At 43.0% G+C, this 25,301-nt stretch overlaps 2 protein-coding genes across 7 annotated transcripts in view; one reads left to right on the forward strand and one right to left on the reverse strand.

The window, feature by feature from the left end:
- The window catches only part of LOC144699725 (hexosaminidase D-like), a 45,215-nt gene that overhangs the window by 14,062 nt on the left and 5,852 nt on the right, over positions 1-25,301 (reverse strand). The window contains exons 1-6 of one of the 6 annotated variants that reach the window (XM_078570882.1): positions 14,950-15,010; positions 10,070-10,233; positions 8,356-8,465; positions 2,265-2,352; positions 849-1,013; positions 516-699 (exon numbers count right to left, since the gene is read on the reverse strand). In XM_078570882.1, coding sequence (XP_078427008.1) covers positions 516-699; positions 849-1,013; positions 2,265-2,352; positions 8,356-8,465; positions 10,070-10,198 — 676 coding nt within the window. In that variant the 5' untranslated portion in view covers positions 10,199-10,233; positions 14,950-15,010. Of the gene's footprint in view, positions 1-515; positions 700-848; positions 1,014-2,264; positions 2,353-2,830; positions 2,918-3,669; positions 6,901-7,842; positions 7,907-8,355; positions 8,481-10,069; positions 10,234-14,949; positions 15,011-25,301 lie in introns of those variants that run through there. The other 5 variants (XM_078570883.1, XM_078570884.1, XM_078570885.1 and 2 more) reach the window with 5 other exon arrangements.
- The window catches only part of ogfod3 (2-oxoglutarate and iron dependent oxygenase domain containing 3), a 204,273-nt gene continuing 193,205 nt past the window's right edge, over positions 14,234-25,301 (forward strand). The window contains exon 1 of the mRNA XM_078570892.1: positions 14,234-14,409. Within this exon, the coding sequence (XP_078427018.1) occupies positions 14,282-14,409 (128 nt within the window). The 5' untranslated portion in view covers positions 14,234-14,281. The remainder of the gene's footprint in view (positions 14,410-25,301) is intronic.

The following is a 25,301-nucleotide window of genomic DNA, read 5'->3' on the forward strand; positions in this document are numbered from 1 at the left end:
ATACGTTATCAATGCTGATTGATGGCAGTATGGCAACATTCTGGACTATGACATTTGTGTTCCTCATATTGGTGGTCAACGCAAACTCTTTGCTGGTTTGAAAGAGTCTGTCCATTTGATGCTGAAGGTGTTCCTCAGTATGGAATGTGAGTGCAACTCTGTGATGCTCCTGGTGCAGTTTTGTCCTGGATTTCAAGCCTGAACAGCTTTCTGTTGGTTCTGGTATGCAAGTAGACACCCTCTGTAGATGAACTGATAGCATATGACAGCAACAAAGAGAAGAATGTGCAAAAGGGCACTGGTGTCCAAATGCAACCCTGATTGACCCCACTGCGGATCTTCAAAGGTTCTGGTGTTTCCATGTTATAGTTGACCCATACCACATACACCATGCTGGAAAGCAGGCCAGTGGAAAAACTGAACTTAGAGCCAAGTGCTTCTTTCTCTTTCATACTTTTAGTTCAATACATTTCATATATTTAGTTCAAAAGGAGTCGCTAACAAGACAATGATACCTTTAAGTTTCTCTTCACTGATGTTCCGAAGCATGTCATCCCAAAGGATGGGTTTCACATCTGGGTGGCTAGTGATAACGTAGCTTGCAACAGCTTTCACGTGAGACAAAAACAGACTATCTACATTTGTTTGGCTTTGCTCAAACAATTTCTTGGATTCTTCACCTTCACCAAGGTAATAAACCTAAAGATAATATATAGATCAGCATGTTTCATTTTAAAAAAGTAAAAGTAGTTAACATGAAATATTACAAGATTAACTGAATGGCCTCCAAAAACAAACAATATTTTTGCAAAGTATGCATCAAACCTTCCACATAATTGTTGCAGTACCTCATCTGATCCAATGTGCATCCATTTTAGGTCCTTATGTATTGCCATGATCTGGTCAATCATTGATTTTACTAGTTCCATAGACTCCTTTTTATGAGGATTGAGGCTATTAGGGAAACTTTTCATTTCACGAAGATGAGAAAAAGTTTTATGTTTAAGCACAAACTGTAGGAACAAGGTTTAAAAATAAAGTATCAATCAAGGCAATTCAACTTATCAAAAGGACCACATATTGTGGATCTGATACACAGAAATCTCTCATGGTTGCTGTTTTTCTCAGTATTTAATTAGATATGCATCCCATGTTGACACAGGCACTACCACATACAAATACATCAAGGCCAACACAGGATTTAGCGCATGGGGTAGCATAACCCGTACTAAAAAGGTTAGCCCGGTGGTTACACTAATGTACTATATTTAAAAAACTAACAAACATGGCAAAATGGTGCAGAGTTTTAGATACAAGATTTATCAATTTTGATCTGTTATCTAAACTCTGAGCAAATACACTTAAGTCAATACTGTAGTTTCTTATCCATTCTGTTTTGAGACACTGTGAGCTGAAGCTTCCGAGGAGTGGCATTCACTATTGGATTGCCCCTCCACTCCTGTTTCTTTACACTAGTTAGAGCTCCACATTTCTGCAATGGGGCATCTTCAGATCTGTTCTGGGTGTCCTCCTTCGTGTTGCAGGATTGTTGGGGAGACCAAGTTACATCCCCTTGGTATGGCGCTAGCTGCTGTATTTTGGTTAAGTCTTCATTCACTAACACAGTGAACAGCTTTGGGACATTTAAATAGCTTTTCACCGTGTTAGGGAATGAGTGTGAGTGAGGTAAGTGGGTAGGGTGTCAGGGTGCCAGCTGGGTAGGCTGACAGGGTGGTGGGTGGCAGGGCAGGTAATTTGGCAGGGTGCTGGGATCGGGTCAGGTCAGGTCGAGGGGATGTCAGAGGGTTGGGGCGGGGGGGGTGGGGGAGGAGTTGGAGGGTGGGGGTGGGTCAGAGGGTCAGGGGGGAGTTGGAGGGTCAGGAGGAAGGGGTTGGGCAGTGGGAAGTCGGCGGGGTCATGAGTTAGACATGATTTTTTCCTGTCTAATATTTCCTGGTTAACTATCCAGGTAAGTAATTCAAGCCCTCGAAGTCTCGCAGTTGGAGACTTTTTTTGAAGGGTTTCAGATGCAGAGGAATTTCCATTGGAAGTTGAAACTTCCCAGGCTACTTCCATGGAGTTCTTGCATTGGGATTTCCAAGGAGTCCCATGGCACATCCTCTACGGTACATCCGGTCTCTGATCATCTGGAGGCCGGAAAATCTTGGCCTATCGTTTACAGTAAAATTTATCAGTCTTTTTAGTAGATTTCATGAAATTTAGCCCAACCTGGCCTTTGAGCTTTATTTTGTTTCTAAACTCACCTCCATGTGGCCAAAGGTTTGCACCAATGGAATTACTTCAAAATTATGCATTCTGGCAAGATTTAGAATTTCTCTGATGTCTGAAGGACTGCAATGCAAAATGTACATCATTAATAAGTTATCAACACAGACAGTAATATTGCAAATGCCTCCAATTGCTGGCTCCTCCACAGTTGGTTGAATTTTGTCAGCTGTTGAATGAAATGTCACAGGATAGCCAGGCATCCTGTCTCCTGGGAGGGGAAGCGAGACAAGGCAACTATTAGTTGTTTCACACCCAGTCAATGTGTGCATGCTTGTATCTGTGTATCATAATGACAAAAATGATTATGTCCATGCTGCCTGGCTGCTCTTCTAAGCCACTTTTTCTGTGATTGCATGGCTCAGCACATCTAAAGCTTGTGCAAGCACATGGTTCAGCACTCACAGGGCACAAGGTGGTGCGGTAACAAAGCCAATAACAATTGTTCATGTTGTCATCTTCAGCATTATGTAATTTAAAAAGTATCGACAGTTTAAAGTCCAATCAGGTACAAGTGCAGTAGGTACTCCTCCTGCTCCTTTACCAGTCCAGTTATTTCATGTAAGTGGACTCTGCGTACAGCAGCTCAGAGTATTTGTTTCCCTGCTCTCAGATGTCACTTCCAGTTAACCTGCAGAAACAATGATTCACTCAGACCAGAATAGATAATTAATCCTCCATTTCTTCTAAATGGATTTTTTTAAAAAAAAAGAACCAAAAATATAGAGTGTACAACCAGTTCTTAAAGTGGATTGGGCCTCAGCTTGGAACATGGGACTGAAATTAGATGTCTTGTAGGTGTAACATTCAGGTTTAGAGTTTATATTGTACACGTTGATGGGTTATGATTGTTTGACTTTGTAAAAACCTTGTTGCAATATTAACGTTGTTACAATCGTGATAGAAACCAGCAGCTTTTTTTTTTAAAGGAGACGAAATTTGAAATCCCAGTTATTTACTAAGTGAATAAAGCCACAAGTTTCCACAGGTTAAAACAGGGGAATTTTTACTATACAAGTGTCAATAAAGCTAACACAAAATGTTATCTATCCTATACTCTAACATCCAGAAATAACTTGAGTTAAACATGTTATGGTAGAATATAAACTATAAATTGCACATCAAATGACAAATACAACTAAGAAAGATCTTACGAATTTGCTCAGCAGTCCACTCAGATTTTAGTGATCAGTGTGAGTCACAAATTATTTTAAACTCTGTCTTCCTCATGAGGAATTTCAGCTTCTACTCCTTCCAGGAGCTAGTCTGATCCCCAACTGACAGCAGCGCACAACCAACATGAGGCACATGGGCATGGGCTTCACCACAAATGGCACACGTCTGCAGAATTTGCTCAACTTGGCCTAGATGGCATAAATCCACCACTGTTATCTTCAAGTAACAGAAACAACAGCAGCAACTTTTTCTCTTTGCTTATTCTCAGCTTCTGGATCTAGCCTTTTCTTGAGTCTTCTTCAGCTTGTCTGTTCTGTTCCAGTGGACTGAACAACTGCTACTGCACAGCTTGGAGTGATCTGTGTCCTTTTATATCTTTCATCAAGGTTTTAGTTTCAATTTCCCAACCTCAGCTTGCTCCAGATTCCCTTAGAGGCAGGTAATTTCAGTTTCATTTCTGTGTTTACCTTTTCTGGCTCTCTTTTAGTTTCTTTTTCAGTTCAGCTTCTGTTTTGAGGTAAGGTTGCCTCAAAAACACACAAATTACACTTAAAAAATATAGATTTCCTCACAATGTTGATAACTCACACTGTTTGGAAACTTTCGGTAATGACTTAATACACATTACCTGACATTTACTTATCTACATTAAAATGCATCATTCATTCCTCAGCTCATCTGTTCAGTCCTTGAGTAGTCTGATTCTCCTACTCAGCATCTGGCCACAAAGTTTAGTGTCAGTTGCAATATATTTACAGTAAACAATGTGAATAGCAAGGTGTCCTGAACAAATCTCTGCTGAATTCCAAAAGACATTTTTTCTGTTATCACTACCTCCTGCTTTCTGTTGCCTAGTCAGTCTGCAATTCAATAAGCTAATGTGCCGTTAACCCCATTAATCTTAGCTTAATTTATAATCTAATTTTCAGAACATAGTGAAAAGCTTTCTAAAAATCCAAGCTGATTATATTCACTATATTGTCCTTGTGAATGAACTGAGTTGCCACCTCAAGTATGCTCATAACGTCTACTCATGTAATTTGCTCTTTACTTTAGCATTCTATAAAATACCTAGTGGCATTTTCCCACTACTGATGTTGTATTGTATACAGGCCATCATGGAGCTCAGATTGCCAATTGCTGTCTCTTTGGCTTTTGAATTATCCATCGATGACTGTCCCTTATTAAAGCTGGTTAAGAGATCCAGTTCTGACAAACTTTCATCTTTTTAAGAGTGAAAGTGGCAACTGCAATACGGGATATTTTCAGCATCACACAACAGAGTCCAATGGTGCAATGGACTAATGACAATATTCACCAGTTCTTTCTGATAGAAGTTCACAGTAAAATTAAAAGCAAAATGCTGTCAATGCTAAAACTACTGAAATAAAAACAGAAAATGCTGTAAAAACTCAGCAGGTCTGGCAGCACCTGTGGAGAGAGAAACGGAGTTAACGTTCCAAGTCCATATGACTTCTTCAGAGACATACGGGCTCAAAACATTAACTGTTTCTCTCTCTATAGATGTTTACAGACTCACTGATTTTTCCAGCATTTTTTTGTTTTTATTTCACAGAAAAATTCTCGAGCCCTGGTATTTATCCCAATCTCATTATGGCTTGTTCCCTCCACCAGAGGGAACAATTAATTTTGCTGCCTTCTGTCTCACTGAACCCAGGTATAACTAATCCCCCATTAATGGTTTATTTCCTATTATGGAAAGTCTCCTTCTATTGAAAGAAACAGACTTCTTTTTGCCAAACTGGAGAACAGGGCACATAATTTTCTTTTTTTTTTATTCATGGGATGTGGGCTTTGCTGGCTGGGCCAGCATTTATTGTCCATCCCTAGTTGCTCTTGAGAAGGTGGTGGTGAGCTGCCTTCTTGAACCGCCGCAGTCCATGTGGTGTAGGTACACCCACAGTGCTGTTAAGGAGAGAGTTCCAGGATTTTGACCCAGCGACAGTGAAGGAATGGTGATATATTTTCAAGTCAGGATGGTGAGTGACTTGGAGGGGAACAAATGCAAATATGGTACTCATTCAAACCCCATGACTTGTATTTCTTTCAAAAACTGTCAAACTCCATCTTATTGGCATAGATGGACGTTTCTCTTCCCTCTCACAACCGCCTCTAGTACAACTCACCTTGCTTGACTAATTTGTACATGTTAACTGTGTGCCTCCTACATGTTTGTAGATCATAAACAAGCAAATTGGAGAGCTGTCCCATCAGTTACTGCAGTTTCATTTAGCTGATAATGCATTCCTGCCATGGTGCATACTCCTGCACTCAGCCAGTGAGGGAAAAGAGACAACAATAGGAAAATGCCTGAAAAATTAAGTTTATGGTAAAGCAAAGTCCTATGGAAAAACTAGCTACAGTAGGAATATTCTAAGCAGAGAGGAATAGGCGAGAGGATAGCCGCAGTCATTGGAAAGAGTGGACCAGCCTGGAACAGAAAATCATAAGGTGGGTTTCAAGGATGGTCTTAAATGAGGAGGAAGGTGGAGAGGGGGAGGATTTTAGGGATGGAATGGCAGACCTCAGAGCCTAAAAATCTGAAGGCATGATCGTCGATAGTGGTTAAATTGGGCGGGACTGCTCAAAAGGCCAGTATAGGTGGAATACAAAGTTTTCAAGATGTCTTAGAGCCAGAGGTGGTTACAGAGATATGGAGGAATGAGGCTAGGAGGGATTTAAACATAGTTTAGGCTTATCAATATAAGCCATGTTTGACATGTCATTTTTTTTTTTGAGTGGGCTGACAGTTTTTCTTTAAAACTTGACTTGGTCAGCTTTTGTTGGTTTTCTAGGCTGGCACATACAAGGCACTGATCTGATCTCTGAATTTAGAATCTTCTGCTAACCATTCATGGTGTAGCATTAACAGTGGAGGAATATATGGCCAACATTGTTCAGCATTCTGGCTGGAAAAACAAATGTGAAATAACCAATGGCAAAGAATAAAGGGATTGACAACTGAGGAATCGATTAGATCTGTGAAACAGAGACCATGGGCCGGATTTTCGTTACCAAGGTTTGTAGTTCGAGTTGGTAAATTTCACCAGACCTGCCTCAGAGAAAAGGTACCTTAAGTCAGGCTGTTTCCGGGATAATGTACCCTTATCCCAGAAACAGAGTACTGGCAGCCACAGGGGTTGGCCAAGTGCCGAGGGAGGCTGGTTAGAAGGCTCGCCTCAGTTCTCTAGCACTTTGTCCCAGTTGCGTTATAAGATTCTAGGCTTCACCTCTCACACACCGCCCACCCTCCATGGCCCCTTATGTCCTCTATGGCAACTCATGACCCCCAGACCAACCTTGCCATGGTCCCTTATACTCTCCATGCTAATCATGCCCCTTCACCCACCCCTCATGGCCCCTTTTACCCTCCATGCCAACTTATGCCCCCCACCCACACTCACTTCCGCATCTGGATCCCACTTGCCATTTTTGAAGGTCCACGGAGTTTTCCCAACTCTGTGAAAGTCCGGAACAATGTTTTCTCTTCTATATGCTAAAAGTTACATTAATTTTACACGTTAAAAATGACATTACATCATGAAATGTTTTGACCATTTTAACACATATTACATTTACAGTAAACATTTGTAAATACTATCGTTAGGTATTTATCTTTAATTGCTTATTAGTGTAGCTAATAACACACTCTGGATTGTTCAGCAAGTGCTCCCCAATCGCAGAATCACATCTAACAGTAGACATTTTGTAAGGGTTTTGCAAGTAGGGCTGGTTGAGTACAGTCTGTACTCTGCCTATTACGAACAACCAGAGGAACATCCTGCTTGGTTCGATCAGCCAATCACTGGGACATACGGCCCACTTAGCTGGTATTGCATTGGCATTGAAATGCATACATGATGTTGCTTAATTGTGTAGTAGGCAGAATGTCTTTTAAGCTAGCCGTTTCACGCTGCTACAATGCAGTGGCTACACAAGTGGTATTTTCCACAAACAGAATGCTGCCATCAGTTCAAAATGACAACCAATCAAGCTCATAACGTGGATCATTTACACTTGCTAGAAGCAACATACATTCATACAGAGGGGCCAGGTCTCTCCAAGCAAAAGGAATATGTTCAAGCCTTGCTCCTTTTTTGAATTACCTGGGAGCTTGGGGAGCCTATAGTTCCCTGTTGCTTTCGCCGTGGCAACACCTCAACCAATCAGAGTTGACTTGTCAACCAATCAACACCTTTTCTCCTATGGTATAAACTGTTGTGATTGTCAAAGCGGAAACATTCTTGTGTTTGTCCAGATTTTTAGAACTATCTTTACTGCTGATTTCACAATTAGGACATACAGATCACAGTGTACAATTAAGTAAAACAAATATTTATCAAATAGGATTCCAAGTACCTCACTGTTAATTCTGTAAATGGTGCTCACCATCCGTGAAGATTAATGGCCCAAGAGTGACAAACTGGAAGCAAATTTTACATGAATGAGAAGATTATTCATGCAGCAGGATAACAAGCAGCAATCCAGCCACTGCAAGGCAGGAACTAATTCCAATTCCATAGCAATATGACCACTTGAAGAGTTGAGAAAGTTGCTCTTGTAATACATTATTGATTGTAAATACAAACAATCATAAACTGGAATGGTATTACTAAATAGATTATTGTCTAGCTTTAGGATAATGAAATAGAACTGCTGCATTAAAACAACTGGGATTAATATGATTTTTTTGACAAAAATTTGCTGACAATTCCAGATTTTTTAAAAGAATAAACAATGGCATTATTTTCAATATTCTCCATTCCTTTTTTAGTGGTAAAATAATGATGTTTTACAAAAGCACCTCACGGTTAAGAAAGAAAATCAAAGTAACTTATAGTAATCATTATTAATCCATATATAACACTTTACCTGTAAGCATTTGGAGACCTTAACACTTGCAGCTTTCCCTCATATGGAAACATATCTTCATACTCCAGTAGAACGCCATTTGCACCAAGGTGTGAAAACAGAGGAAAGATCTACAAAAATAGAATCTGCAATGGAGCTGTTTCAATTCAAATTTCAAAAGGTCATAGAGTGAATCGATGCACAGAAAGAGGCCATTTGACCCATTGTGCTTGTGCTGGCTCCTTGAAAGGTAGACCACATCAAGCTATCGTTTTATTGAACAAAACTTTTCAGTAATGGAAGGTGATCTTTCATATTGGCAGAAGAGGAGATTGGGTCACAAAATCACACAGAATCACAGATTTAGTCAAATGAGTAAAATTCCAGAAAATCAATCTAAAATATATGCGTTATTTTAAATCAGAAGTTGAAACCTATAAGGTTCACAGATTATTGCTGTATTATTTTAGAACCAGATGTGTATATAAATTAATTTAGTCTCTATTTTATCCATTGTGGTGAGACTTAAATTGCAATGATTGGAATTTCACAGTTCTTAAGTACAAGACATACATAAATAGACATAACTCTCATCTTCAATGATAATATTAATCAGGATGTATCAAGATATGTAAATTAAAAATATACATTTTGTAAGATAATTACAACTCACTAATGGCTTCAGAATAACGAGTCATATTAGCACAAGGATTCTGCTCAAGTAATACAAAGGAACTTGGTGGAGCTCATTTGTTTACAGTCTTACATATTTACTGTTGCTTAACATATAATTTTTTCCTTTATCGTTGTTTATTCCTAAATTACAGCAGTGACTGTACTTCAAATGTTCTTCATTGGCTGTAAAGTACTTTGGGGTGTCATGTGGTTGTGAAAGGTGCTATATAAATGCAAGTCTTTTTTTCTTTTACACATTACATGGCTGCAAGTCAACATATGCAAACGACAAAGAAAAGCGATTACAATGTACTTTTACAATTTTCAAGTTGGCCAAGTTAATCACTAGAATCATACAATTCTACAAGATTGAAGGGTGCTGACAAGTCCAGTATGTCTATGTCAACTCTATAAAGAGCTATTCATTTAGTCCTATTTCCTTGCACTCTTTTGGGTTTTTAAAACATTTCTCAAATTTTATATTGAAAGCTATCATGAATTCTATTCCTATCACTTTCCAAGAGCTTTTCAGTTCCAAACATCATTCTGCACAAAACAACTCCTCCCATCATTCTTTTCATGATCTTACACTTATGCCCTGGGGTCACCAGCCAGTCGAAGTAGTTTCCCCTGATTTACTACAACAAAGCTTAATAAATTTAAATACTTCTTTCAAATATTCTCCTAGTGAGCCTTGCCCAAATTAATAGAACCCCACATCCTCAAGTCTATCTTCATAACTAAAACTTCTCATCCTAGGTAATCGTCTATTCGGCATCCCCTCTATGGCCATGACATCCTCTTAAACATGCCCAAAGCTGGATAATATATTTTAATCACAACTAAACCAATGACATAACATCCTTTGTAGTGCAAGCATCGTTAATCATAGTTAAGCTTTCAATGTAATTGTTTTTAAAAAAAATAGAGGTCTGAAAATTCAAAGTCAATATTTCATTACTGAAGCCAGCTTAGTAGATTATAGTGACCTTTCTTTTGTTGTAAAGCATAATCACTGAGAAGAAATATAAAAATTCCACTATTGTGACTGATAAGTTACCTGTGTTAGATAGGAGATCTTGGGTGGGGCTCCTTTCAAATCCAGATGTACTAATTTCAAACCTATCTGTGGAGGTTTAAGTGTATTAGTATCAGTCTCCATTGGTTTGTCCCCATGATCATCAGCCATTCTTCAAACACACGAAGTCCAGGGCCCTGTGAAATCTGGGGGGGGGGCGGGAAAGAAAACATTGGCCCAGTAGAATTAGATTATTTGAATATACTCACTTGTGACATCCACCCAAATTATAAAATACCTAAATTTGCTTTGGGCCCCAATAATAGGAATGTAGCAAAACCCCTTAACAGCTTTGCTGAGTGTTGTGACTTTCAAGAAATAAGCATCTATACAATAATGTATAACCACATGCTTTTTCAGTTATTGTAATAGATTCACCCTCAACCAATTGTTGCACTCAGAAATAAGATACCTCTGTGTTATGTGATGTTGATCAGATGCAGCATACAATAAGTCTTGACAAAAGTTCTTCATCCTAAAAATCTGGGGGCTTATTTTCAATTGATGCCAAAAATGGGTGCGAAATATGCAGGATGCTCCCGGCCCCCACTTCAAGCTGGTAACATGTGTGGGAGGCGGTGGCGAAGTGGTGTTGTCACTGGACTAGTAATCCAGAGACCTAGGGTAATGCTCTGGAGATCCCAGGTTTGAATCCTACCACAGCAGATGGTGGAATTTTAATTCCATTAAAATCTGGAATTAAAAGTCTAATGATGGCCACAAAACCATTGTTGATTGTTGTAAAAACCCATCTGGTTCACCAATGTGCTTTAGGGAAGGAAATCTGTCATCCTTACCTGGTTTGACCGACATGTGACTCTCAGGCACTCAGTTGTATCAAAAAAGTCAGTAAGGAATGAAACCAGACGGTCCACTTGGCATTGACTTAGGCACTGGAAACAACAATGGCAAAGTCAGCCCTGTCAACCCTGCAAAGTCCTCCTTGTGCCAAAATTGGGAGAGGTGTCTCACAGACTAGTCAACCAGCAGCCTTACATGAAATCATACCTTACAGACAATGTCCCAGACACCACCATCATCATCCCTGGTATGTCCTGTCCCACCAGCAGGACAGACACAGCGGAGGTGGTGGCACAGTGGCATACAGTTGGGAGGGAGTTGCCCTGGGAGTTTTCAACATTGGCTCTGGATCCCATGAAGTCCCATCAGGTCAAACATGGGCAAGGAAATCTCCTACTGATTACCATTTACTGCACCCCGCCCCCCTCCCCATAGCTCATGAATCAATACTTCTTTATGTTGAACACCACTTAGAGGAAGCACTGAAGGTGGCAGGGGCACAGAACGTACTCTGGGTAGGGACCTCTATGTCCAACATCAAGATTGACTTTGCAACACCAGTGCAGACCGAGCTGGCTGAGTCCTAAAGGACATAGCTGCTCGGCTAGGTCTGTGGCAGGTGCTGAGAGAAACAACCAGAGGGAAAAACATGCTCACCAACCTGCCTGCCGCAGGTCGGTCCATGACAGTATCGGTAGGAATGACTACCGCAAAGTCCTTGTGCAGACGAAGTCCCGCCTTCACATTGAGGATACACTCCATCGTGTTATGTGGCACTATCACCGTGCTAAATGGGTTAGATTTTGAACAGATCTAGCAACTCAAGACTGGGCATCCATGAGGCGCTGTGGGAGTAGCAGCAGTAGCAAAATTGTACTCGAACACAATCTGTAACCTCATGGCCCACCATATCTACCATTACCATCAAGCCAGGGGATCAACCCTGGTTCAATGGAGAGTGCAGGAGGGCATGCCAGGAGCAGCACATGGCATACAGAAAAATGAAGTGTCAACCTGCTGAAGCTCCAACACAGGACTACTTGGGTGCCAAACACCATAAGCAGCAAGTGATAGGCAGAGCTAAGCAATCCCACAACCAACATATCAGATCTAAGTTCTGCAGTCCTGCCACATTCAGTCGTGAATGGTGGTGGGCAATTAAACAACTCACTGAAGGAGGGGGCTTCACAAATATCCCCATCCTCAATGACGGGGGAGCCCAGCACATCAGTGCAAAAGATAAGGCTGAAGCATTTGCAATTTTCAGCCAGAAGTGCCGAGTGGGTGATCCATCTTGGCCTCCTCTGGAGGTCTCCAGCATCACAGATGCCAGCCTTCAGCCAATTCCATTCACTCCACCTGATATCAAGAAATGGCTGAAGGCATTGGATACTGCAAAGGCTATGGGCCCTGGCAATATTGGTAACTCCTGAAGACTTGTTCTCCAGAACTTGCTGCACCCCTAGCCAAACTGTTCCAGTACAACTAAAGCACTGGCATCTACCCAGGAACGTGGAAAATTGCCCAGATATGGCCTGTACACAAAAAGGACAAATCCAACCCAGCCAATTACTGCCCCATAAGCCTCCTCCCGATCATCAGTACAGTAATGGAAGGGGTCATCAATAGTGCTGCCAAGTGGCACTTGCTTAGCAATAACCAGCTCACCAGTTTGGGTTCCACCAGAAGCACTCAGCTCCTGACCTCATTACAGCCTTGGTTCAAACATGGACAAAAGAGCTGAACTCAAGAGGTGAGTGAAAATGACTGCCCTTGACATCAAGGCAGCATTTGACCAAGTGTGGCTTCGAGTAACGCTAGCAAAAGTGGAGTCAATGGGAATTGGGGAAAATTCTCCGTTAGCTGGAGCATGTCTCGCACAAAGGAAGATGGTTGTTGTTGTTGTTGGTCAGTCATCTCAGTTCCAGGACATCACTGCAGGAGTTCCTCAGGGTAGTGTCCTAGGCCAACCATCTTCAGCTGCTTCATCAATGACCTTCTTTCCATCATAACGTCAGAAGTGGGGATGTTTGCTGATGATTGCACAATGTTCAGCACCATTCACGACTCCTCAGATACTGAAGCAGTCCATGTCCAAACGCAGGAAGATGTGGACAATGTCCAGGCTGGGCTGACAATTGGCAAGTAACATTCACGCCACAGAAGTGCGAGGTAATGACCATCTCCAAATAGAGAGAATCTAACTATCATCCCTTGACATTCAATGGCATTATCATCACTGAATCCCCCACCACCAACATCCTGGAGGTTACCATTGACCAGAAACTGAACTGGATTAGCCATATAAATACTGTGGCTACAAGAGCAAGTTAGAGGCTAGGAATCCTGCGATGAGTAACTCACCTCCTGATTCCTCAGAGCCTGTCCACCATCTACAAGGCACAAGTAAAGAGTATGATGTAATACTCACCACTTGCCTGGATGAGTGCAGCTCCAACTGCACTCAAGAAGTTCAACACCATCCAGAACAAAGCAGCTCACTTAATTGGCACCCCATCCACAAACATTCACTCTCTCCACCACTGACGCACAGTGATAGCAGTGTGTACCATCTACAAGGTGCGCTGCAGGAACTCACCAAGGCTCCTTAAACAGCACCTTCCAAACCCATGACTGCTACCATCTAGAAGGACAAGGGCAGCAGACGCATGGGAACACCACCACCTGGAAGTTCCCCTCCAAATCACTCACCATCTTGACTTGGAAATATATCGCTGTTCCTTCACTGTCACTGTGTCAAAATCCTGGAACTCCCTCCCTAACAGCACTGTGGGTGTACCTACACCACAGGGACTGCAGTGGTTCAAGAAGGCAGCTCATCACCACCATCTCAAGGGCAACTAGGGATGGGCAATAAATACCGGCCATGCCAGTGAAGCCCACATCCCGTACATGAATTTTTTTTTAAAATGAAGCACCAACCAATTTGCTGATAGTGCCTCATTACCGAAGGGAGCGATGTCAGCGTTATTTGTGCCTGTAATTGCCAGCTCACCCACAGGATGCCAGGAAATTGAGCAGCTGGTCTGCAGGGCAGAGGCAGATGACGTCTATTAAGAAGGGGGTAGGACAAGGTGGCAGCGGGTGGCAAAGATTTTGTGCAGTCAGGAACTTGGCTTATGTCAGCCCCACAAAGATCTACGAGCAAAGGTTTAACGTACATTTTTAAATTGACCTGCAGCCATCCCTTTAAGGTGGACGGGTAAGGTAGACGGGTAAGGTGTCTGAATGCCAGAAGCCAGTGGTTGGAGGCTGCTGGGACGCACTCTGCCATCCGCACCTGCAGTTTTTTTTCATTCTCGCGACTACCATATCAGCAGGTCATGTTTGGATTCTGAATTAACGGTGGCAGAATATGGATGTTAGTCTGTGATGACAGCACAACCAAAGCTGGAGATGAAGCCGGAATTGCCTTTGCATCCTGCAGCTAATGTGCAGCCAGGAGCATCAGCCAAACATTTCCAGGCCTCTGGAAAGTCCACGAGTCACTCAGTTGGCAGGTCACCTTTTCGCCCCCCAGTGTAAACAGGGATGGCAGCAGTTGAAAACCACCACTCTCTGCCCACAGAGGCCACGGTGCAGTGCCAGCATCAGCGGTTGTGCCCTAGTTTAGCAGGGCACCAATAAACTGATCCTTGCATTGTGGATTGGCAAGATTAAACAGTGAGTGCTCACTCAGGCTGACTCCAGAGCAGCAGCTGGGCAGGGGGAGTGCTGCATTCATTTCCATGCAAATGAAGCTGAGGTTTGGTTGCTGGTCTTGCCTGAGTTCCCCTGAGAGCAGCTCGATTGCTTGTGCCTGCTGGCAGTGTGGGCAGTGCGAGCACTCAGCCCCAATCCGGACTTTCACCAATGCGCGATGTCGGCCCTGAAGAGAGCCAGCTCCAGGAAGACGGAAGAGAAAAGCAGCAGCAGCGGGCCAGCCAAGGGCCAGTTCCGCCTGAGGTAGGAGACAGGGTACAGCCCGCGGGAGGAAGCAGGGGCGGCGGGGCAAAGGCGGTGCAGAGAGAGGCAGCACCGACTCGCTCGGTGCGACTTACCCAGCGCTGCAAACATCCTGTTCCCGGAGACAGACACAGCAAAACTGCGCATGTGGGACAGCAAAGCACAGGAGGGAGGCAGAGAGTCAGTCAGCAATGGGGAGCTTAAACACACCTCACTGTTCACAGCTCAAACACACCTCACTGTTCACAGCTCAAACGCTGTTCACAGCTTAAACACACCTCACTGTTCACAGCTTAAACACTGTTCACAGCTTAAACACATCTCACTGTTCACAGCTTAAACACACCTCACTGTTCACAACTTAAACACATCTCACTGTTCACAACTTAAACACATCTCACTGTTCACAACTTAAACACATCTCACTGTTCACAGCTCAAACACATCTCACTGTTCACAGCTTAAACACTGTTCACAGCTCAAACACATCTCACTGTTCACAGCTTAAACACACCTCACTGTTCACAGCTTAAACACTGTTCACAGCTCAAACACATCTCACTGTTCACAGCTTAAACACACCTCACTGTTCACAGCTTAAACACTGTTCACAGCTTAAACACATCTCACTGTTCACAGCTCAAACACATCTCACTGTTCACAGCTTAAACACTGTTCACAGCTCAAACACATCTCACTGTTCACAGCTTAAACACACCTCACTGTTCACAGCTTAAACACTGTTCACAACTTAAACACACCTCACTGTTCACAGCTTAAACACTGTTCACAGCTCAAACACACCTCACTGTTACAGCTTAAACACATCTCACTGTTCACAGCTCAAACACACCTCACTGTTCACAGCTCAAACACACCTCACTGTTCACAGCTCAAACACACCTCACTGTTCACAGCTTAAACACATCTCACTGTTCACAGCTCAAACACACCTCACTGTTCACAGCTTAAACACATCTCACTGTTCACAGCTTAAACACTGTTCACAGCTTAAACACATCTCACTATTCACAGCTCAAACACTGTTCACAGCTTAAACACATCTCACTATTCACAGCTCAAACACATCTCACTGTTCACAACTTAAAGACATCTCACTGTTCACAGCTTAAACACATCTCACTGTTCACAGCTTAAACACTGTTCACAGCTTAAACACATCTCACTGTTCACAGCTTAAACACATCTCACTGTTCACAACTTAAACACATATCATTGTTCACAGCTTAAACACATCTCACTATTCACAGCTTAAACACATCTCACTGTTCACAGCTCAAACACACCTCACTGTTCACAGCTCAAACACACCTCACTGTTCACAGCTCAAACACACCTCACTGTTCACAGCTCAAACACACCTCACTGTTCACAGCTTAAACACTGTTCACAGCTTAAACACACCTCACTGTTCACAGCTTAAACACACCTCACTGTTCACAGCTTAAACACATCTCACTATTCACAGCTTAAACACACCTCACTGTTCACAGCTCAAACACACCTCACTGTTCACAGCTCAAACACACCTCACTGTTCACAGCTCAAACACACCTCACTGTTCACAGCTCAAACACACCTCACTGTTCACAGCTTAAACACTGTTCACAGCTTAAACACACCTCACTGTTCACAGCTTAAACACACCTCACTGTTCACAGCTTAAACACTGTTCACAGCTTAAACACACCTCACTGTTCACAGCTCAAACACACCTCACTGTTCACAGCTTAAACACTGTTCACAGCTCAAACACATGTCACTGTTCACAGCTTAAACACTGTTCACAGTTTAAACACATCTCACTGTTCACAGCTTAAACACTGTTCACAGCTTAAACACATCTCACTGTTCACAATTTAAACACATCTCACTGTTCACAGCTAAAACACTGTTCACAGCTTAAACATACCTCACTGTTCACAATTTAAACACATCTCACTGTTCACAGCTTAAACACATCTCACTGTTCACAGCTCAAACACTGTTCACAGCTCAAACACATCTCACTGTTCACAGCTCAAACACATCTCACTGTTCACAGCTTAAACACATCTCACTGTTCACAGCTCAAACACATCTCACTGTTCACAGCTCAAACACATCTCACTGTTCACAGCTCAAACACATCTCACTGTTCACAGCTCAAACACATCTCACTGTTCACAGCTTAAACACATCTCACTGTTCACAGCTTAAACACTGTTCACAGCTTAAACACTGTTCACAGCTTAAACACTGTTCACAGCTTAAACACTGTTCACAATTTAAACACATCTCACTGTTCACAGCTAAAACACTGTTCACAGCTTAAACATACCTCACTGTTCACAATTTAAACACATCTCACTGTTCACAGCTTAAACACATCTCACTGTTCACAGCTCAAACACTGTTCACAGCTCAAACACATCTCACTGTTCACAGCTCAAACACATCTCACTGTTCACAGCTTAAACACATCTCACTGTTCACAGCTCAAACACATCTCACTGTTCACAGCTTAAACACATCTCACTGTTCACAGCTTAAACACATCTCACTGTTCACAGCTTAAACACTGTTCACAGCTTAAACACTGTTCACAGCTTAAACACTGTTCACAGCTTAAACACTGTTCACAGCTCAAACACATCTCACTGTTCACAGCTCAAACACACCTCACTGTTCACAGCTAAAACACACCTCACTGTTCACAGCTAAAACACTGTTCACAGCTCAAACACATCTCACTGTTCACAGCTCAAACACACCTCACTGTTCACAGCTAAAACACTGTTCACAGCTCAAACACATCTCACTGTTCACAGCTTAAACACATCTCACTGTTCACAGCTCAAACACACCTCACTGTTCACAGCTCAAACACTGTTCACAGCTCAAACACATCTCACTATTCACAGCTTAAACACTGTTCACAGCTTAAACATACCTCACTGTTCACAATTTAAACACATCTCACTGTTCACAGCTAAAACACTGTTCACAGCTTAAACACACCTCACTGTTCACAATTTAAACACATCTCACTGTTCACAGTTTAAACACACCTCACTGTTCACAGCTAAAACACTGTTCACAGCTTAAACACTGTTCACAGCTTAAACACATCTCACTGTTCACAGCTTAAACACACCTCACTGTTCACAGCTAAAACACTGTTCACAGCTTAAACACATCTCACTGTTCACAGCTTAAACACTGTTCACAGCTTAAACACATCTCACTGTTCACAGCTAAAACACTGTTCACAGCTTAAACACATCTCACTGTTCACAGCTAAAACACTGTTCACAGCTTAAACACACCCCACTGTTCACAGCTTAAACACTGTTCACAGCTCAAACACATCTCACTGTTCACAGCTAAAACACTGTTCACAGCTTAAACACATCTCACTGTTCACAGCTAAAACACTTCACAGCTTAAACACATCTCACTGTTCACAGCTAAAACACTGTTCACAGCTTAAACACATCTCACTGTTCACAGCTTAAACACTGTTCACGGCTTAAACACATCTCACTGTTCACAGCTAAAACACTGTTCACAGCTTAAACACATCTCACTGTTCACAGCTAAAACACTGTTCACAGCTTAAACACATCTCACTGTTCACAGCTAAAACACTGTTCACAGCTTAAACACACCTCACTGTTCACAGCTTAAACACACCTCACTGTTCACAGCTTAAACACGTCTCACTGTTCACAGTTTAAACACTGTTCACAGCTTAAACACACCTCACTGTTCACAGCTTAAACACTGTTCACAGCTCAAACACACCTCACTATTCACAGCTTAAACACATCTCACTGTTCACAGCTTAAACACATCTCACTGTTCACAGCTTAAACACTGTTCACAGCTCAAACACACCTCACTATTCACAGCTTAAACACATCTCACTGTTCACAGCTAAAACACTGTTCACAGCTTAAACACATCTCACTGTTCACAGCTAAAACACTGTTCACAGCTTAAACACACCTCACTGTTCACAGCTTAAACACTGTTCACAGCTTAAACACATCTCACTGTTCACAGCTTAAACACACCTCACTGTTCACAGCTTAAACACATCTCACTGTTCACAGTTTAAACACTGTTCACAGCTTAAACACACCTCACTGTTCACAGCTTAAACACTGTTCACAGCTCAAACACACCTCACTATTCACAGCTTAAACACATCTCACTGTTCACAGCTTAAACACATCTCACTGTTCACAGCTTAAACACAGTTCACAGCTCAAACACACCTCACTGTTCACAGCTTAAACACTGTTCACAGCTCAAACACATCTCACTGTTCACAGCTTAAACACTGTTCACAGCTCAAACACACATCACTGTTCACAGCTTAAACACTGTTCACAGCTCAAACACATCTCACTGTTCACAGCTTAAACACTGTTCACAGCTCAAACACTGTTCACAGCTCAAACACACCTCACTGTTCACAGCTCAAACACACCTCACTGTTCACAGCTCAAACACTCTTCACAGCTTAAACACATCTCACTGTTCACAGCTTAAACACAGTTCACAGCTCAAACACTGTTCACAGTTTAAACACAGTTCACAGCTCAAACACTGTTCACAGCTTAAACACAGTTCACTGCTCAAACACTGTTCACAGCTCAAACACACCTCACTGTTCGCAGCTCAAACACTGTTCACAGCTCAAACACATCTCACTGTTCACAGCTTAAACACTGTTCACAGCTCAAACACTGTTCACAGCTCAAACACACCTCACTGTTCACAGCTCAAACACACCTCACTGTTCACAGCTCAAACACTCTTCACAGCTTAAACACATCTCACTGTTCACAGCTCAAACACTGTTCGCAGCTCAAACACTGTTCGCAGCTCAAACACACCCCACTGTTCACAGCTCAGTGTTCACAGATAAAACACACCCCACTGTTCACAGCTCAAACACTGTTCACAGCTAAAACACACCTCACTGTTCACAGCTCAGTGTTCACAGATAAAACACACCTCAATTTTCACAGCTCAAACACTGTTCACATCTAAAACACTTCACAGTTCAAACACATCTCACTGTTCACAGCTCAAACACTTCACAGCTCAAACACACCCCACTGTTCACAGCTCAAACACACCCCACTGTTCACAGCTCAAACACACCCCACTGTTCACAGCTCAAACACACCCCACTGTTCACAGCTCAAACACACCTCACTTTTCACAGCTCAAACACTATTCACATCTAAAACACTTCACAGCTCAAACACACCTCACTGTTCACAGCTTAAACACACCTCACTGTTCACAGCTCAAACACACCTCACTGTTCACAGCTCAAACACACCTCACTGTTCACAGCTCAAACACTGTTCACATCTAAAACACTTCACAGCTCAAACACATCTCACTGTTCACAGCTCAAACACACCTCACTGTTCACAGCTCAAACACACCTCACTGTTCACAGCTCAAACACTGTTCACATCTAAAACACTTCACAGCTCAAACACACCTCACTGTTCACAGCTCAAACACACCTCACTGTTCACAGCTCAAACACTGTTCACATCTAAAACACTTCACAGCTCAAACACACCTCACTGTTCACTGCTCAAACACACCTCACTGTTCACTGCTCAAACACACCTCACTGTTCACTGCTCAAACACACCTCACTGTTCACTGCTCAAACACACCTCACTGTTCACAGCTCAAACACATCTCACTGTTCACAGCTCAAACACTGTTCACAGCTCAAACACTGTTCACCGCTCAAACACTGTTCGCAGCTCAAACACTGTTCACAGCTCAAACACACCTCACTGTTCACAGCTCAAACACACCTCACTGTTCACAGCTCAAACACACCTCACTGTTCACAGCTCAAAAACTGTTCACAGCTCAAACACACCTCACAGCTCAAAAACTGTTCACAGCTCAAACACACCTCACTGTTCACAGCTCAAACACACCTCACTGTTCACAGCTCAAACACACCTCACTGTTCACAGCTCAAACACACCTCACTGTTCACAGCTCAAACACACCTCACTGTTCACAGCTCAAACACACCTCACTGTTCACAGCTCAAACACACCTCACTGTTCACAGCTCAAACACACCTCACTGTTCACAGCTCAAACACACCTCACTGTTCACAGCTCAAACACACCTCACTGTTCACAGCTCAAACACACCTCACTGTTCACAGCTCAAACACACCTCACTGTTCACAGCTCAAACACTGTTCACAGCTCAAACACTGTTCACAGCTCAAACACTGTTCACAGCTCAAACACTGTTCACAGCTCAAACACTGTTCACAGCTCAAACACTGTTCACAGCTCAAACACTGTTCACAGCTCAAACACTGTTCACAGCTCAAACACTGTTCACAGCTCAAACACTGTTCACAGCTCAAACACTGTTCACAGCTCAAACACTGTTCACAGCTCAAACACTGTTCACAGCTCAAACACTGTTCACAGCTCAAACACTGTTCACAGCTCAAACACTGTTCACAGCTCAAACACTGTTCACAGCTCAAACACTGTTCACAGCTCAAACACACCTCACTGTTCACAGCTCAAACACACCTCACTGTTCACAGCTCAAACACACCTCACTGTTCACAGCTCAAACACACCTCACTGTTCACAGCTCAAACACACCTCACTGTTCACAGCTCAAACACACCTCACTGTTCACAGCTCAAACACACCTCACTGTTCACAGCTCAAACACACCTCACTGTTCACAGCTCAAACACACCTCACTGTTCACAGCTCAAACACACCTCACTGTTCACAGCTCAAACACACCTCACTGTTCACAGCTCAAACACACCTCACTGTTCACAGCTCAAACACACCTCACTGTTCACAGCTCAAACACACCTCACTGTTCACAGCTCAAACACACCTCACTGTTCACAGCTCAAACACACCTCACTGTTCACAGCTCAAACACACCTCACTGTTCACAGCTCAAACACACCTCACTGTTCACAGCTCAAACACACCTCACTGTTCACAGCTCAAACACTGTTCACATCTAAAACACTGTTCACAGCTCAAACACTGTTCACATATAAAACACTGTTCACATCTAAAACACTGTTCACATCTAAAACACTGTTCGCAGCTCAAACACTGTTCACAGCTAAAACACACCCCACTGTTCACAGCTCAAACACTGTTCACAGCTAAAACACACCTCACTGTTCACAGCTCAGTGTTCACAGATAAAACACACCCCACTGTTCACAGCTCAAACACTGTTCACAGCTAAAACACACCTCACTGTTCACAGCTCAGTGTTCACAGGTAAAACACACCTCACTTTTCACAGCTCAAACACTGTTCACATCTAAAACACTTCACAGCTCAAACACATCTCACTGTTCACAGCTCAAACACTTCACAGCTCAAACACACCTCACTGTTCACTGCTCAAACACACCCCACTGTTCACAGCTCAAACACACCCCACTGTTCACAGCTCAAACACACCCCACTGTTCACAGCTCAAACACACCCCACTGTTCACAGCTCAAACACACCCCACTGTTCACAGCTCAAACACACCTCACTTTTCACAGCTCAAACACTATTCACATCTAAAACACTTCACAGCTCAAACACACCTCACTGTTCACAGCTCAAACACACCTCACTGTTCACAGCTCAAACACTGTTCACATCTAAAACACTTCACAGCTCAAACACACCTCACTGTTCACTGCTCAAACACACCTCACTGTTCACTGCTCAAACACACCTCACTGTTCACTGCTCAAACACACCTCACTGTTCACTGCTCAAACACACCTCACTGTTCACAGCTCAAACACACCTCACTGTTCACAGCTCAAACACACCTCACTGTTCACAGCTCAAACACATCTCACTGTTCACAGCTCAAACACTGTTCACAGCTCAAACACACCTCACTGTTCACAGCTCAAACACACCTCACTGTTCACAGCTCAAACACTGTTCACAGCTCAAACACTGTTCACAGCTCAAACACTGTTCACAGCTCAAACACTGTTCACAGCTCAAACACTGTTCACAGCTCAAACACTGTTCACATCTAAAACACTGTTCACAGCTCAAACACTGTTCACATCTAAAACACTGTTCGCAGCTCAAACACTGTTCACAGCTAAAACACACCTCACTGTTCACAGCTCAGTGTCCACAGATAAAACACACCTCACTTTTCACAGCTCAGTGTTCACAGATAAAACACACCCCACTGTTCACAGCTCAAACACTGTTCACAGCTAAAACACACCTCACTGTTCACAGCTCAGTGTCCACAGATAAAACACACCTCACTTTTCACAGCTCAAACACTGTTCACATCTAAAACACTTCACAGCTCAAACACATCTCACTGTTCACAGCTCAAACACTTCACAGCTCAAACACACCTCACTGTTCACAGCTCAAACACACCCCACTGTTCACAGCTCAAACACACCCCACTGTTCACAGCTCAAACACACCTCACTTTTCACAGCTCAAACACTATTCACATCTAAAACACTTCACAGCTCAAACACATCTCACTGTTCACAGCTCAAACACTTCACAGCTCAAACACACCTCACTGTTCACAGCTCAAACACACCCCACTGTTCACAGCTCAAACACACCCCACTGTTCACAGCTCAAACACACCTCACTTTTCACAGCTCAAACACTATTCACATCTAAAACACTTCACAGCTCAAACACACCTCACTGTTCACAGCTCAAACACACCTCACTGTTCACAGCTCAAACACACCTCACTGTTCACAGCTCAAACACACCTCACTGTTCACTGCTCAAACACACCTCACTGTTCACAGCTCAAACACACCTCACTGTTCACAGCTCAAACACACCTCACTGTTCACTGCTCAAACACACCTCACTGTTCACTGCTCAAACACACCTCACTGTTCACAGCTCAAACACACCTCACTGTTCACTGCTCAAACACACCTCACTGTTCACTGCTCAAACACACCTCACTGTTCACTGCTCAAACACACCTCACTGTTCACTGCTCAAACACACCTCACCGTTCACTGCTCAAACACACCTCACTGTTCACAGCTCAAACACATCTCACTGTTCACAGCTCAAACACATCTCACTGTTCACAGCTCAAACACATCTCACTGTTCACAGCTCAAACACTGTTCACAGCTCAAACACACCTCACTGTTCACAGCTCAAACACACCTCACTGTTCACTGCTCAAACACACCTCACTGTTCACTGCTCAAACACATCTCACTGTTCACAGCTCAAACACACCTCACTGTTCACAGCTCAAACACACCTCACTGTTCACAGCTCAAACACACCTCACTGTTCACTGCTCAAACACACCTCACTGTTCACTGCTCAAACACACCCCACTGTTCACAGCTCAGTGTTCACAGATAAAACACACCCCACTGTTCACAGCTCAAACACTGTTCACAGCTAAAACACACCTCACTGTTCACAGCTCAGTGTCCACAGATAAAACACACCTCACTTTTCACAGCTCAAACACTGTTCACATCTAAAACACTTCACAGCTCAAACACACCTCACTGTTCACAGCTCAAACACACCTCACTGTTCACAGCTCAAACACACCTCACTGTTCACTGCTCAAACACACCTCACTGTTCACAGCTCAAACACACCTCACTGTTCACAGCTCAAACACACCTCACTGTTCACTGCTCAAACACACCTCACTGTTCACTGCTCAAACACACCTCACCGTTCACTGCTCAAACACACCTCACTGTTCACAGCTCAAACACTTCACAGCTCAAACACATCTCACTATTCACAGCTAAAACACGGTTCACAGCTCACACACACCTCACCATAAGACCATAAGACATAGGAGCAGAAATTAGGCCATTCAGCCCATCAAGTCTGCTCTGCCATTCAATCATGGCTAAGTTTCTCAACCCCATTCTCCCGCCTTCTCCTCGTAACCTTTGATCCCCTTACCAATCAAGAACCTATCTATCTTGGTCTTAAAAAGACTCATTGACCTGGCCTCCACAGCCGTCTTTGGCAATGAATTCCATAGATTTACCACTCTCTGGCTAAAGAAGTTTCTCCTCATCTCTGGTCTAAAAGGTCTTCCCTTTACTCTGAGGCTGTGCCCTAGGGTACTAGTCTCTCCTGCTAATGGAAACAGCTTCCCCACGTCCATTCTATCCAGACCTTTCAGTATTCTGTAAGTTTCAATCAGATCCCCCCTCATCCTTCTAAACTCCATCGAGTATAGACCCAGAGTCCTCAAACGTTCCTCATATGTTAAGCCTTTCATTCCTGGGATCGTTCTCGTCAACCTCCTCTGGACCATCTCCAGGGCCAGCACATCCTTCCTGAGATACGGGGCCCAAAATTGCTCACAATAT

This window comes from Cetorhinus maximus, chromosome 24, assembly GCF_964194155.1.
Source record: "Cetorhinus maximus chromosome 24, sCetMax3.hap1.1, whole genome shotgun sequence".
Classification (NCBI taxonomy): Eukaryota; Metazoa; Chordata; class Chondrichthyes; order Lamniformes; family Cetorhinidae; genus Cetorhinus; species Cetorhinus maximus.